At 46.4% G+C, this 16,457-nt stretch overlaps 1 protein-coding gene across 1 annotated transcript in view; it reads left to right on the forward strand.

Annotated features, from left to right (window-relative positions):
* The window catches only part of DTNB (dystrobrevin beta), a 197,463-nt gene that overhangs the window by 126,719 nt on the left and 54,287 nt on the right, over window positions 1–16,457 (forward strand). The window contains exons 11-12 of the mRNA XM_015415139.1: window positions 7,079–7,171; window positions 8,975–9,062. Of these exons, the coding sequence (XP_015270625.1) occupies window positions 7,079–7,171; window positions 8,975–9,062 (181 nt within the window). The remainder of the gene's footprint in view (window positions 1–7,078; window positions 7,172–8,974; window positions 9,063–16,457) is intronic.

Consider the following 16,457-nt stretch of genomic DNA (forward strand, 5'->3'; position numbering starts at 1 on the left):
TATCATCTGCTTCAGATCTTTTGCAGGTACCTGTGGTTGATGCACCAGCAACTGCCCCACAATCTCTGGGTTGCTCTCTGAAGATGAACATGAGGCCACTTCCATGGCAATCAATATGCCAGCTACAGCATCCACAGTGTCTAAAGCAACTATTGTGTGGATGCGTAAGTTGATAGAGATGTTACCAGCAATGTTCCCTCTAAGCTGTGGAGTCTTGTGAGCAAAAATTCTACTTTGTGAGCTGTTGCCATTAAAGTTGTGAGCAAGCGACTTGGCTACAGCATACATTGGTTTGCTCTGGAGCCATCCCTCCTGAGCGAAGACGAAAATGTGTGAGCCGGAGGCTAAAAAACTGTGAGCTAGCTCACACTAACTCAGCTTAGAGGGAACACTGGTTACCAGGCAGCAACCGCAGACTACTGGAGGGTAGTGTTCCCTCTAAGCTGAGTTAGTGTAAAGTAGCTCACAGTTTTTTAGCCTCCGGCTCACACCTTTTTGTCTTAGCTCAGGAAGGATGGCTCCAGAGCTAACTAATTTATGCAGTAGCCAAATCGCTGGCCCACAACTTTAGTGCCAGTAGCTCACAAAGCAGAATTTTTGCTCACAAGACTCCACAGCTAGGAGGGAGCATTACTGGAGGGTGCCAATAGGATATTGAAAGCCATCTCCTATACTGCAGATGCCATGGTCTTTGCTTCCAGGGTGATGGCATCAGCAGCGCCGCTAGTCTGACTAAGAGTTTGGCCTACAGATTACCAATCTAATGCCATTGTCACAGCATGCCCATTTCAGGGAGACAAGCTGTTCGGGGATCCACTGGAAACAAACATACAAAGAAAGAAATCTTAGTGGAAACCTGCAACAAGAAGAAGGCTCTACCCAAGACCGTACAGCTTGGGGGATAAGATGGCAGCAGGCCCCTCTTTCTTTCCATTCATACCATACTCTGTCCCTGTAAACAAACAAGAGACCGGGGTCTACTTCATCTTCTTCACGGTCCCCAAAAAGAACGGGGATTGTTGGGCTATCCTAGATTTGAAATACTTACACAGATATGTTGAACCCAGACACTTGCGAATGGAGACCCTCAGATCCATTGTGGAATCCTTACGACCCAGGGAGTTCCTCTCCCCCATCGACCTGGCAGAGGCATACACGCACGTTCCAATCTTCTTATACCATCAAAGATTCCTACGTTTCTGTGTGGGGAAGACTCATCTCCAGTTCCATGCCCTGCCCTTCGACGTCTCATCAGCTCCCTGGGTGTTTACAAAGAACCTGGTTCATCCAGTCGTTTGTCTTCAAGAACAAGGGAGTCGCATTCGCAATGCTTGCAAGACATCGGGTTCCTGGAGAACATGCAGAAAAGCTCTCTGACTCCCACACAGCATCTGGAACACTTGGAGTGGTGATGGACACTCAAGCTACAAAGCTTTATCTTCCTGTCAAAAAGGCCAGAATGATCAAAGAGTAGGTTAGCCAAATTATTCAAGTCAGGACTTCACCCTGACCAAGATGATGGGCCTCACGGTCGTGGCTTTTGACACACTACAATGGGGAAGGTTTTCACTCCAGACAACTACAGCTATTTTTACAGCCATACCAAAACTGTATTGCCTTATGTATAGATCTTTCCTTGAAGTAGGCAGATGGTCCATAGTACCTCTCCAGGTGAAATTAAGTCTGTGCTGGTGGACCAAGTTGAACAATCTGTCTCAAGGCAAGTCCCTTTGGATCTAGGGCCGGATCCAAATTTTCTCTGACACCAATCTATCAGACTGGGGGGGGGGACCTTACTCCATCAACTAGTGCAGAACAGATGGTCCATAGTAGAAAGGAAACTGCCGTTCAATCTCCTGGAGATTTGAGCCATTAGGTGGGCCCTCCAACACTTCGCCCCTCAGATCAGGGGGAACCACATCCTTGTTCAGATGGACGACATCTCAGTGAAGGCTTACCTCAACAAACGGGGGTTCCAGGTCCTTAGCCCTACACAGGGAAGCGACTCCGTTACTGAATTGGACAGAATCCAATCTGACATTGATCAGGGCAGAGTATGCGAAGGGAGTCATCAACACCCAAGCAGATTGGCTGAACAGCCAGACAGTTCAGGAGGGTGAATGGTTCCTACACAAGAGAGTTTGTTTTTTCCGGCTCAGAGCAGTGACACTGGGAACTCCACAGTAGACCTATTTGCCTCTCCGCTCAACAACCCACTGGATGGATATTACATCAGATATTTTCATCCCCAGGCGGAGGCCACGGATGCCCTTCTGTTCCCTTGGCCCGAGGGGCTCCTCTATACGTTTCCTCCTCTTCCTGTACTTCCCAAGCTTCTCCGAAGGATACGAGTTCTAAGGGCAGAGATCGTAGTGGTGGCACCATACTGGCATCGTCATCCTTGGTTCACGTCGCTACAGGAGATGGTGGTGACTCCTCCTCTAGCCATTCCTGTCTCAGATGACATACTGCTTCACGGTTCAGTTTGGCATCCCAGGCCAGGGTGGTTCTGCTTACCTGCATGGAGACTGAAAGGGACAAGCTATCAAAACTAGGCTACAAAGAGCCAGTCATCAATATGATTGTGTCCTCTAGAAGGCCGTCTACCTCAAGGATCTACAATACTACTTGAAAGGCCTTTGTCTGATGGTCTCAGCGGAAGAAGGCTGACCCATTCATCCGGAAATTAGATCACTGCTGGAGTTCCTACAAGGACGGTCTGGTTAGTGGTCTCAGGGCAGTGACCCTCAAGAAACAGATGGTGGCCCTGGCTTTGGTCCTGCCCCAGTACAATTGTCTCAACATCCCTCAGCACTCTCACATTCGCTGTTTCCTCAGAGGGGCATCGTTCAAGGATTCTCCACAGAGACATAGGTTTCCAACTTGGAAGCTTAATACTGTTCTCACAGCTCTTACGAAGGAACCCTTTGAGCTGATGTAGCCATTCTGCTCAAATTCCCGAGGATGAAAACTTTGTTCCTGCTGGCCATTACTTCAGCCAGGAGGATTTTGGAACTAGGCACTCTGTCAATTCAATTGGAGCTGTGTTTTTCACAAAGACAAGGTAGTTCTGAGAACAGATTCCACCTTTTTGCCCTAAGGTCAATACTAAGTTTCACAGATCACAAGAGATTTGTTTGCCATAATTTTCTCCAAATTCAACCGATCTGGAGGGAAAAGTTTGGCATACACTGGATGTGAGGAGAGCGCTCAAATGCTATATTCTCAGAATGGCCTCTTTCAGACGGACAGAAGTTATGTTTGTTAACATTTCTCCTATTCACACAGGGAGAAAGATGTCTACCATAAGCAACACTATGAGGTCCTGCTCTGCAGGGCTGCTACGTGGTCTTCGTTATCCACATTCATCAGGCATTACAAGATATGTATGACTCTGCTGATGCAACATTCGGATGGAGAGTGCTGCAGTCTGTTCTAACTCTTGATGACGACCACCCTCCCCAAAATTAGGGACACTGCTCTGGGAGGTCCCACAAGATGTCCTCCACCTCAGAGGAAGAACGACCATTGGTTACTCACCGTGAAGGGTCCTTCTCCTCTGAGGCTTGGAGGACATCTTGGCCCTCCCGGGTCGTCATTTCCTCTATCTACTATGCTGTTATTTCACACTCTATTTAAAAATAATAATAATATTACGTGAGAGAGGGGACTCACCTTTTTCTTCCTATTCCAATGTTTGTGATTTTGGCTATACTCTTGTTGTTGATGTTCAAGTTCTCTTTTTTACAGTGGTTAAGTTAGTGTATTGTTTTTGGAGCACCAGAACTGAGCCTAGGGTGACTCCCACTACAGGAAACAGGAAGTAATTGAAATTAGTCCTGCCTCCCTAAGTGATGGATGGGAATGACCACAAGATGTCCTCCAAGCCTCAGAGGAGAAGGACCCTTCACAGTGAGTAACCAATGGTCGTTTCCCCCTAATCTTCTCACCTTGCCTTGACCTGGATAACCCAGGCAAGCCTGATCTCGTCAGATCTCAGAAGCTAAGCAGGGCTGACCCTAGCAAGTACTTGGATGGGAGACCTCCAAGAAATACCAGGGCCGTTATGCAGAGGCAGGCAACAAGCTACCTCTCTGAACGTCCTTGCCTCCCAGATTCAGTCTATTGATGGCATTTTGCAATGTGTTTTGATTTTAAATGCATGTCTTGTACCTGGACTTTCATTCTTTATTGTAAGCTACTTTGTGAGTACTTTATGCTGGAAAGCAGGATAAAAGTATTTTAACACATAAATAAAGCAGCCACAGTAGATGATGTCCTTGATTAGAGTTTTTCAAGGTGAGACTGGGCATTTTACAAATTTCCTTGGGCAATGTCTAATGGAGTCTGAATATTTTTGCTTTTAACAGTTAAGCTAAAACTGACCTCCCATCCTTACCATGCCTACCCCCGCCAGCTGCTGTTTATGTACGTCTCAGTGCAGAGGATGAAATGAGTTTTCCCTTCCTCTTCTTTCTGATGTCCTTTGAAATAGATCCCAAAGTATCAGCATAACCCTCCTTAAGCTTCTTTTTGGAGACTGAATGAATTGCTGCTGAACTTGAAATGTGGAACCCAATCAATGAACGGCTTCAGCGCCTCTCACCATTTTCCATGGCGGCCAGGGATGAAGGCAGAAATTCCTCAGTTGTGCTTCTCCTAGCTTTGGGGTGTGCATTCCTAGGGATATGCCTTTAAATCTGCACAGGTGTTTGCGTGTAAAATAGAAAGAATATGAAGTCAGCGCAGCTGAAGCAGCCTGAGCGTGAGCCTGCAGCCATGACAATTAATTTCTTGTAGTGGCTGGTCTGCAATTCAGAACAAGCCCATTCCCTCCATCTTTGCAAATCCTTCACCCCCCTCGGCTGTCGACTTCCGTTCAGCCCCTCTCCCCTCTGCAGCCTTGGCCATGCTCACAACACACGGAAATAAAATGAGAAAGGGGGTTGTATTTCTGCCTCTTTGGGGGAGGTGGCGGTGTAGAACGGTTTCTTGTCGATTTCTTTCTCAATTTGAAAGCTGTCAAAGTACAGTAGTCAAATTATGAAATAGGAGGCCCTCGGTTTGAATGTCACCTGTCCTTCAAGCCCATGAGTTAAGCTGCTTTCTCACGCTCCTCCATCTGCCTTATGGGGCTAGTAATACTTCTCTACTTTACAGGGTGGTTGTAGGGATTATGACAAGGTAATGCATGTCAAGGGTTTTGGAATGCTGAGGAGGATGTTATTATCTGTTAAAATTATGTTATTTTTAGGCAAGTATTTCCAAGTGGTCTCTGCTGATGTGTGAGACAGTTTCTGCCCTTGAGCCCACTGTCAGATCTGACAATCTTCTTCTGATCACTCAGACTGCCTTCCACATAGCAATTTCCTTCCCTGCTTCCTGTGTTAATATTGGCTAATTTGGCATGCGTTGGATAATGCACTTTCAATGTGCTTGAGCAAACCTTTGCAGCTGGATTTTCCTGTGCAGAACAGGAAAATCTACTTGCAAACAGTTGCTGAAGTGCACTGAAAGTGCATTATCCAATGTGTGTGAAATTAGAGAACTTTTCTTTCACCTTGAGGCATCTCCTGCATGCCTCTATCCATACCCAGCTCCCAGTAGCAGTGTTCTTAAAACACTCAGTGTCCAGATAACATGTTGATTTCTGTAAGAGGACCATGTTTTGGATGTAAGTGAGTGTGAATGAGATAGACCAATGTGCTCCAAGCATGCTTGACTTTGTCAGACATCCTAGCAGCTGTCCCAAACTTGGTAGGGGAAGGAAGGATGGAGGGGGGGGGGTTTGAGGCCAGTGGCTGATGGGAGAAATGAGATACAGGCAAGTCTGAGTTCTCCTCCCTCTCTACATACCACCATGAGCAGATGCTTGCCTTTGGGAGTTAATTTTTGGATTTTATTCTACTTACTTCATTTATAGTCCATCTTTTCTCACTGAGAATCAAGGTAGATTACAGCATTTAGCAAATAACGCAAAAACAAAAGTCAGTGTGATACATTCAACCAGCAGTGCAATAAAACTGGACTGCAGAATTAGAGAATGATGAAATCTGAACTGCAGAATACATCTAATAAGCAATCCAGGTTTTCGTTTTGTTTGTTTTTTTAAACTGCTTTACAATGTTCATAGCATCTTCTGCTGCAGAACTGGCTCTTTGCTGTGGAGAATAAGTGCTTTGTGGAAAAAGGAAGTAGGCACCAGGAAGAATATCAGTGGATGTCATAGTGCTCACCTGTATCACAAAGGATAGATTACTGGACAATGAGTAGGGAGAGCTGTATCCTGCTCTCTGTTGCTGTGGAGATGAAATTTTGGTGCTGGGGAAATGCATCTAGAAGTTGGATTGGGCTACTTAGAGAATGAATGGGATATTAACCTGATAACCAATAAAGGATCCCGTGGTACTTCAAAGTCCAGCGATGTATTGTAGCAGCAACTTTTTCCCAGCCAGATCTATTTGCCAGATGCATGAAATGTTGCCCTCGAAAGCCTCCGGTGAAAGCACTTAATATGGACTCTAGCCAATCACGGCCACCATTTTGTAAGTGTCTCATACTTGCACAAGACCCTGACTGATGTTTTTCATCCGCATGGTGTTGTCATTGTTTTCATCCAGTTGTGGCAACAGTTGAATAAAGGGGGAACTGCACAAGCGTTCTTATTAGGACTGGCAGCTTGTATGATGTGGAGGGCATTGACTGAGATTGCTTGACAGGTTGATCAGCCTTCTCTTCCACATACAAGAGCCTTATGATGGAAAGTGATGCTGCTGTTAGCCAGCTGGAGGTGACTGGTAGAGCACTGGTGTGTGCGGGGGTGGGGGGTCGGCAGGAGGGCCAGCTGTTTCTCCAAGACCTTGTTTACCCCTTGGACACAGTAGGCAGATTCCTACATGATGTTCCAGCAGACTGAAGTTTTCCTTCAATTTTTTGTAATGTTTACGTTCGTTTACTTATTTTAATTATTATCACAGTTATTTTACATGTGCATTTCCGCCCACTAGGTCGTGTGTCCCATTCCCTCATTTTTATTTCTGTTGTGTTTGTTTCCTTTTTGCTTTCGTCATCTCACTAGGTCGCAGTGCAGCTTGGCCCTCCCCGGTCGGCTCAGTGACGAGCACGCCCTGATAGCAGCCTATGTGAGCCGGCTACAGAGCGGTGGTACACGGTTAGTGTTAGGAGAGTGGCTGGGTGGGGTGGAACACTCTCTTCCCGTGGATGAAAGGGCCCAAAATTCTGAGAGCCACCAGACCTGGCTTGCCTCATGATCCTAAAGTTGTGTGTTTGGATTTATTTACCTACTTATCTTCACGAAGAGGAGAAGTGTATTCCAAAGTTTCTGAGGATAAACCTGTTGGGTTTTGTCTGGGATTTTGGTTTTGAGCATCCAGCCCAGAGAGGGTTAACTTAAAAATCATTGTCTCTCCCCCCCAAAAAAAAAACTTTGGAAGCTATTTAGTAGGGATTTTGGGCAAGCACCAAAATGCTTTCAAGTGTCCCCGAATGGTATGAATGGGCCCTCCTTAGCACAGCATCTGTATTCCAGCAGGCATTCCTTGGCATGAGACCTGACAAGTACAGATTCTTCCCATTTCCTTTTCCCTCTTCCAGACAATGAGTTTTCTCTGACAGTGACTGTAGGCATCCATTTCATTCATCTTCACAATCGCTTCAATCTGGGAAGGAGGGGAAGAGAAGCTGCCTTGGTGGGGTGCCATTGTCTGTCACTTAGAACAGAAAACTGGGCTAATGACTTCTGTGGTTTTGACTGCAGCAAGGCTGTTCTGTCCTCCTGTGTTTCAGAACTCCTGTTTGAACTGTTCTTAAACTGCAGCTGGATGGATGGTCCAGTGGCACATTGGGAGACCGCCCAGTTCAAGAGCCACAGTGGTCCAGTCCCTTTCTTCAGGGCACAGGAGGCTCCAGTCTGCAGAAACAGAGCTTTTAGTTCTCATTTCTTCAGTAGATTTTGTATCCCTCTCTCTCTCTTGTCTAGGCTCTTAGCAGCTTTCTTGAAAGAAAAACATGAGTTAATGGAACAGCCCTAAATATCGGTGAACGTCTCCAGAACAGTTGGAGCGTGTTCTTGCCTGAAGCATGTGGGTGGGGGCTGCAGCTGCCCGCTGTCTCCCTGACTTCTGATTGGGACCAGGCTCCAAGACTTGTCTTCTGCTGGGTTTGCGTTCAGCCCAGTGGGTCACTTGTCTGCCTCTCACTTTAAATAGAAGCCTTGGGGGGGGGGGGGCCCACCCAATGAATTCTCCCAAGTTGTAAGCAGCTCTGGCTGGCATGTCACTGCCCTTACTGGGTGCTCTGGCCCCGCTCCCAGCTGCCCGTTTCATGACAATGGAGCCCATTCAGGCCCCAGCCTGAGCTCTCATCAGATTGCTATATTTGAAACAATGACTAATTTTGCTTAATTCCTCTTACCATTTAGCCACTGGAGCTTGAAATCCTTAAATTTTAACTCAAGGGTATCAGGTTTAAAGCAGTTTTCTTAAGTTGATGCCAAGTATACGTTCATTAAATTTTTGCAGCCTTCCACCAGACTAGTGGAATGCCTTGGATCTGGGCTCGTGTGTGTGAGAGAGCGGAGAGCTGTGCAGGAGAGCTGTGCAGTTCTTCTGGTTGATGCACTTCCACCCTACTTAGGTGGGGTTTGTATTTTTTCCCAAACATAAGAGCCCGGTTTGCTCTGGCTAAGGCCTTTTGGGACACACCACCCACTACTACTTCATCCATTAAGTTGCCCTTAAATCAACCATACAGTTCTCTTGCTCTTACAAGCCACTCACCACCAACAGATGTGGAACTGAGGCTGGTGTGGGAGGGAGGGTCTTAAGGAGGCCTGGTGACATTTTCTCCGTGTCACATGGCTCCAATTCTGCACAATGTTTATACAGCCGTGGGCTGCCCTCTGTTGGATCTACGAGTAGTGATTGGCACATGTTGGCTTTCTTTCCCTTGGCAGCGTCCTCGATAGCCCCAGCAGACTGGATGAGGAGCACAGGCTAATCGCCCGGTATGCTGCCAGGTTGGCTGCTGAAGCTGGAAATGTGGTAAGCAATGAGACTGGCCCCTCTCTGGGCACACCCGAACGTTTAACTTCTCCGTTTTAAAGGGGATGCAAGATCCCAGCTCTAGAAAGGGACAGCCCCTCCCGTTTAACTGAGTCCTTGAAGTGGCCTTTGGGAAGCATGAAGGAAGCCCTGACATTCCTTCTCTTAAATGATGTGCTGTATCCTTACAGGTGAGGGAGCAGCTCACGCAAATGGTTTTTAGTGCTACCTGGCTCCATCACGTCTGTGTAGTGTCCACACAATGTTCATCCTGCAGCCTCTGCTTGAGACCATAGCACAGGGTATTTCCCAGGAAAAGGCAATGGCTTGTTCAGTGAGGCAAAACAAGGAACCAGCTGTACACATGGCAGAGGCTGATGCTGGTTCTCTGCGAGCTGCAGGAACCAGCACAGATGGAAGCTTCTTAGACCGCGGGAGCCCCAGGCCCTAAAGGGGGTCTTCTGAATCCATTTGAGGAGAGTTGTTCCTGGCCGCTCTCTGCTGCCGCCTTTGATTACTGTCTGGGACATCAATGGGGCTTGCACAAGAGGAGCTCCCAGAGGATCATCTGCACCATCATCATTTTGAAATTATTTAACTGCTGGGCAGAATGCGTGTTGCAAAGAACTTGTCTGTGCTCGTTAGCCATAAAAGCTCTCGGTAAGCAGGCAAATGTAGGCCAATTATTTATACGAGGTGCAGGCAAAGCACATACCCGTGGAAGGGTCTGCGCAGCCCAGCGCCTCATTTAAAATGTTCTTTGTTCATGTTCCTTTGCATATGGCATTAGCATATCAGAGATGTTATGGCCTAGAGGGAAGCTGCGCTGCATGCAAACCACAGGTATCTTAAATGACAGATTCCAGAGGGGTAGTCATGCTTAATCTGTTGCACGGAAGGTGCCTCTGAGCCCCGTGACACTTAAATGCTAGCAGCTTTATTGTGGTGGAATCTTTCATGGACCAGAACATGACACCTAATCTGGTATAGTGGCTAGAGTGACGGACTTTGACCAAGAAAGGTTCAGATCTCTATGAAGCAGCGAAGCTCACTGTGCCAATAATTCTCAGTCAGAATAGTTTACTTCAGAAAGTTGTGAAGATAAAATTGGGGAGGGGGGGAAACTGTGAACACCACCCTGAGTACCAGGGAGGAAGGGTGAGGTAAGTGGAAGTCGTGACCTAACTGCATAGGGGAGTATCTATTCAGGGTATCAGTACCCACCTACTTTGGTGGTAGCCATTCCATGCATTTGATGAAGTAGTCTCTGACCTGGGATAAATTTTGCCACGATAAAGAAGTTTGCCTGTGTTACTTGGATTTTCGTAATTTTAAATAGGCCACATAGACCTTACACAGGCTAGTTCTTGGGGACTTTTAGTTTAAAAAAAAGCTGTATAATAAACGATCTATATCTTGTTGTTCAACAGTCCCAAAATGAAAGGTGTGGAGGAAAGTATATCATTAAGAAACATATGAAGTCGTTTTAGCAGGAATTTTTGGTTTTTGTTCAACCATCCTCCAAGGAGCCTTCCTCCAAGTTGGAAGAAAGCTCCTTAAGCTGGAGTAGGGCTTCAAACTTTGGTCAGGGCGAGTGGAAGGGGTAGGAGTAGGAGCCACCCTACCATCTTTTAAATGGCTTTAATTTACATATGCTATCATACTCTTGCTGGGGGGGCGGGAACCTAAGAGTTAGTGCAGGCTAAAATGGCCCTGGGGGGAAAAGCGCTTCCCTTCACCTGATGGAGGTTAGAAAAGTTGCCTAGAGGAAAAGGAGGCACCACTGTAATCCTCCTCAGTGACCAGACCATATCCAGGCCAGCAGGTCATAGCTGGGCACTGCCCTGGTCCTCCTTACTAGCTGCGCTGTGAAGTGGGGCAAGGTGGGGCTTCAAGACAAGCAGCCCTCCAAGGCAATGGCCCGAGATGATTCCCCCCCCATAAAGTAAATAGCCAAATCTACCCTTGAGCTGTTGGCAGCATGGAGAGCCCAACCTCTGAGAACATGCAGAGTGCTTCTCAGCCCAGATTCCTGCACTCCCAAACTCTCTCTCCCTGATCCAGCTGAGCAGCAGATACTTAAATAGATAGTTAAAGGCACAGACTTGAATGAAAAATAATTATTGTGAAAGAGAAACCAGAAGTGTATGTAACCTTTAAAAAGGTAGAAAATAGAAAACGTCTGAAAATGGCAAATAGTACAAAAATCGGCAAAAGATGCAAACGTTCCTATCTTTTTTTGGTAAATGATGTGTGTGTGTGTGCACGCACACGTGCGCACGTCCGGGCCTGGAAGTCACCGTGACTTCTGGCGACCCCTAGTGGAGCTAGGACGTTTCAGAGAGGTGTCTTTGATACTACCTGCCTCTGCATCCCGGCCCTGGTATTCTTTGGAGGTTGCCCTTCCAAGTCAGCCCTGCTTAGTTTCCGAGATCTGACAAGACTGAGCGTGCCTGGGTTATCCAGGTCAGGGCTAAAACATTCCTATCTTAATGGGTGCCAGAGGTAAATCCAGGCAGCATTCTAAAGCTGATGTGCTTTGCAGTCTTCCTTTGTTCAAGGCATGGTTCAAGAATGGAGGCGGACATGCAGATTTTTCTTCACAACCCTTCCTCCTACTTGAGCCAGAGAGTTTAAACTTTTCAAATAGCCAATGGAATTAGGAATATGCAGTCAAGGTGTTGGCATGCTGAGGAAGGTGATTTTTAAGTAACACACCCATTGGGTCATTACTTTGGGACAGGCCATTGGTCGCTTTTCACCTCTGTCAAGGTGCTGGAAGGAAGGGACTTCTAGAAATCAACAAAACATTTAATTTATGTTATCTAAAGTCCTTTGTTCTCACCGAGACTCTAACATTGAAATAAGGAAGGAATGTTCAGTTGGGTTGAGAAAACTGAGGGAAGTTTCCACATATGAATATCAGTGGAAAGGTTTTCTGACAAGCAGAAGGTAGGTTAGGTTTTGGCCTATAGGCAAATAGGAGCTGGATCAATTTGGCCAACTTAAAATGTCAGCCAATAAAGGCTTGGAGGCAGCCATCTGCGACTTTGGGAATGTTTTTATTCCCTGAGTGTGCAGCAAGCAAAACCTTCATTAGGGAAGAGCCAAGAAGGGTTGCAGGCATCCGTATATGACTGCACACTCCTGGATATGAGTGCCGCCTCTCATCCATCAGTGCTTAGCAGTCCTCTGCACAGTCTATAAGATGGATGCCTTCTCTTCTTATCAGCTCCTCAGGCCTTGCTGGGGCAGGTCACAGACTGAGTAGCAATGTCTGGCTGATTCAAGGCAGAAATGAGACCAGGGAAGGCCACGTCCCACATTCCAGCCTTTAGACGAAGGCGCTGATGTGGGAACAGTGCCAAAAATCAGGCATATACCGGGAAGTATTGTGTTTATTTATTTTGTTTACAGCCCACCTTTCTTAATGGGACTCAAGGAAGAGAACAAAATATAGAAAGCAATTCAGTGAGACAGTATAAGACATCCAATAAACAGTGCAACAGAAATGTAATTACAGAATCAGAAGACAGTGCGAACAGTAAACTTTCCAAGGTATGACATACCATAATGCAGAAAGTGAATGACAAAGGTAATTGCAAAGGTGGAGGCTAATGCAGTAAAAGCAAGATAATGTGTATGATAAATATTGCAATAGACCACAATGCTACTTTCTTAGAAAAGTGTCCTCCTGAACTGTATTGCAGTTCTAGCACTCTTATAAAAATGTCATCCTGAACATTTTGCACATTCTGTGAAATGCTAAGTGTGGGGGCCCTCCTGATCTCCTCGTAGGGTAGGAGCCATCCCAGGGAGTAAACACGTGCAGGGTGGTGCTCTCTGAAGCTTTTGCTCAGATCAGTGAAGCTCACATGGTGGAACATGGTAGGAAAGGCAGTCCTGCAGCTATGTGGGTCCTGAGTTATGTCTGAATGTGCAATTCACAACTTTTAATATGTACAACTTTCTCTGCCAGCCTTTGGGTTCCTAAATCATTCCCTGGATTAAGCACACCAAAGGTTATGATTTCACACTGGTGTGAGTTACATGAACACGCCCCACCTTTTTAAAAATGCCACCAGGGCAAACCATGATTTTTGGAACCCTCTTGGCTGTGATTGTCATAAGGCAGGGAGTAGACAGAGGGAGCTTGGTGAGGGTGTCACCCTATTGGCTGCAGACTCAGAAAGCGAATACTTCTTCACTCACTGAGTTGTTAGCTCATTAAATTGGCTCCCGCAGTTCTGCTGACGGGCACTAACGTAGATGGCTTCTTGAAGAGGGATTAGGACAATTCATGGTGGATGCAACTCAACATGAACGTTGCAATTCTAGCTGTAATATTTCATAGCCTTTGCGTGGAGTTCATTCAGGGAGGCAGGTTGCCTCTGCGCACCAGATGCTCGGGATAGTGGGTAGGCCCTTGTTTTCATCCCTAGGTTGTGAGCTTCTCAGTGGTATGTGGCTGGCTGCTGTTGGATAAGATGGATTTTTGGTCAGATATAGCTAGGCAGTATTTATACTAGCCTGCCTGCACTCCTGTTCCCTCCAGGGGCCCATGGCTCACCTGGACCATTGGGTCTTAATTGCTGTGGATGGAGGAACTGGCCTGCAGCCCAAACATCCTTAGAATATACCACCTCCTTTTTGAGCAGGTTCTGTGGAAACTAGGTATAGGCCAGAACTGTGCAAGGCCAGGCATGAGCTAGATGGAGATGCAAGCTTGGCTCACAATGATCTTGGTGGGGACTTGTCTCAAAAATCCTGTTTTACAGATAACCAGATCATTCTGAACCAAACTGGCTTATGTAAGTTTCTGCTGATGTACAGCCAATTGCAATTGTTCTCATCCTGTAAGGGAGTTGATTTGGTAATTGCTTTGCCAGAAAAGGAATTATTTGGGATTGCTACTTTTGCCTCTTATGTGTTCTCCATGGTGTCCCCAGTGTGTTCACAAGGAGTTACTCTTTAAGCACTTTGCATACTGCTAGCACTTTATAATAACATACAGCAGTTAAATATGCAGCCCTGTATGCTTGGAACTCTCCCCTGGAGCTTGTTCCCTGACGCCATCTCCTTTGCCTTTTCCATGAAACCCTTGGCTTAAACCCCTCACTTGTCATTATCAAGTGAAACAATGCCTGAGTACAACAAACTGCATTTTGCTCTTGTCTCTCCACTCTCTGACCTTTTCCGCACATCAGTGTTGCTGCTGTTTCCAGGCGAGTTGAATCCCCAGCTGATGCTCCAACTTTGCAGCACCTCTTCCACCAATGGCCATTTACTTTGGGGAATTTTTTCTTGAATTCGGATCCAACCCTTCCCAGGTATTCCACACTTCCTTTGAAAAGGGGTGTGCAGCCATGTCGTCATGTACTTTGTCAGCGACGGAACCTTTTTCCCCCTTGCGCGTGTGCAGTAACGTTACAACATTATAATATTGTAAAAAAAGGGCTGGATGTATCATGGAGAACAGCATGGTTGCTGTCATTTCAAAGGTCCCCTGCTCCTCCTTAGTCGCCAACTAAAGAAACGGCTGGTGAAGATTCCCACAAAATCCTAATGAGCCTGTTCGCAATTGCCAAGCTGGATACACCCATTCATAACAGTGTTATTCAATCATTATGAAGCACACTAAATGCGTCCTCATGTACTTCATGAGCGATGGAACCTCCTCTTTTTTTTGCATATGCAGTAATGTTATAACATAATGTTGTAAAAAAAGAAAAGAAAACACACTGGGAGCTATAGGGGAGGGAGGGGAGAGAATAAGGAAACAACACAAGCATCAAAACCTACCCACAAAAAAAAGTTAAGGAAAGGAACTTAATTGTTGTGTTGTAATGCAGTCAACATTATTCTTTTAAAAATTAGCAGATAGCTCAGGGGACAACCTGAGGGGGGTGGGAGGGGGGTGAACACACAATACTGACGACACAATAGGGCAGCAGGAAACAAAATTCAAAATGAGGAATTCCCCACTGGAAAACTGCAAGTTCAGATCCAAAGGGGAAAAAATTGCAGAGAAAGTGGATTTGGAAAACATGGGGCAACAGCGCACTAAAATCAGATCTACTCCTGGGCCGATTCCACACAGTCACTTGCCCCAGTGCCACCCCTCGATAATATCTGCAGAAATTGATCAGTTCCCCACATGTTGGTCTGGATCGGCAATTGACCCGAATCTAATGGTGTTTCCCCCGGATTTTCTGTCTCCGCTATTTTCAGGATCTTTTTTTTTTTACTATGGGGTTGGAGTTGGGGCATTCTAGTGGGGAACTCTTGAATCGCGGCTGTCCTCTCTCCACCCCTTTAACGCCCCTCCACTTTCCCCCTTCCCCTTGGGCAAGCCATAGCTCTGATAAGAGCTGTTCTTGAAAAAGAGCAGTTTCTGTCAGAGCTCTCTCAGCCCCACCTACCTCACAGGGTGTCTGTTGTGGGGAGGGGAAGGGAAAGGAGTTTGTAAGCCGCTCTGAGACACCTTTGGGTAGTGAAGGGCGGGGTATAAATCCAATCTCTTCTTCTTCTTCTTCCCTCCTCTTCCCGCCTCTCTGTCCGCCTTCTAGCCTTCCCGCCTTTGTTCAATTGTTCTGCTTCCCCCCTCCCCGTGTTGTGTTGCAATGCAATAATGACCCAGCATTAACTGGTGTTTAAATTTATTTATTTATAAGTTCAATTTATACCCCGCTACGCGAGCTCAGGGCGGCTTACAAGGAGGCATAAGCCAATACAAAACATATTTAAAACCATTTAAAATCACTACAGTACAGTAACATGTCATTTTGCACCCCCCCTCCTCCTTGGCCAGCGTGTACTTTACTCATGTTCATTGTTTTGTGGAGCATGAGAGGAATGTCTTACTGCAATCGATGCAGCTGTGGGATGCAGTATAACTTCATGCAGACCATTGCTGCATCTGAAAGAGCAGTTAAAACTCCTGACAAGTAATGAGGAAGGGGAGAGAACCCTTTGTGGGTTTTCTCTTTTCATGGGCATTCAAGTTCAAAAAAATTAAAGGGAGCAATCATGGACTCATTGCGTAACAATGCAACCACGTATGCGCAACACATGCATAATTCACAGCTGTTTAGGTGGGTGGATCCGTTACAACGCACCACGCATGTGTGAAGCATGCCTGTTTTCCATAATGGGTGGGTGCGTCACAACGCAACCACGCCTACGATCAAAAAAAAAAGGAGAGGGAAGAGAGCGGAGGGGTCACTGGATTCGGGGCAAGGCGAAATGCAGAAACGCAGACCCAGGACAAACCCGGGCCAGAGTTCCGTAATGCAGAAATCCCCCAGCAGAATTGGGCCAATTAGACCCGGGGGGAACGGAAAGCAAAACATTAGTGCGGAATCAGTCCTGGGGAGGCAAAAAGTTGTGTCGAAA

Source organism: Gekko japonicus, unplaced genomic scaffold (assembly GCF_001447785.1).
Source record: "Gekko japonicus isolate JY-2015 unplaced genomic scaffold, Gekko_japonicus_V1.1 scaffold63, whole genome shotgun sequence".
Lineage (NCBI taxonomy): Eukaryota > Metazoa > Chordata > Lepidosauria > Squamata > Gekkonidae > Gekko > Gekko japonicus.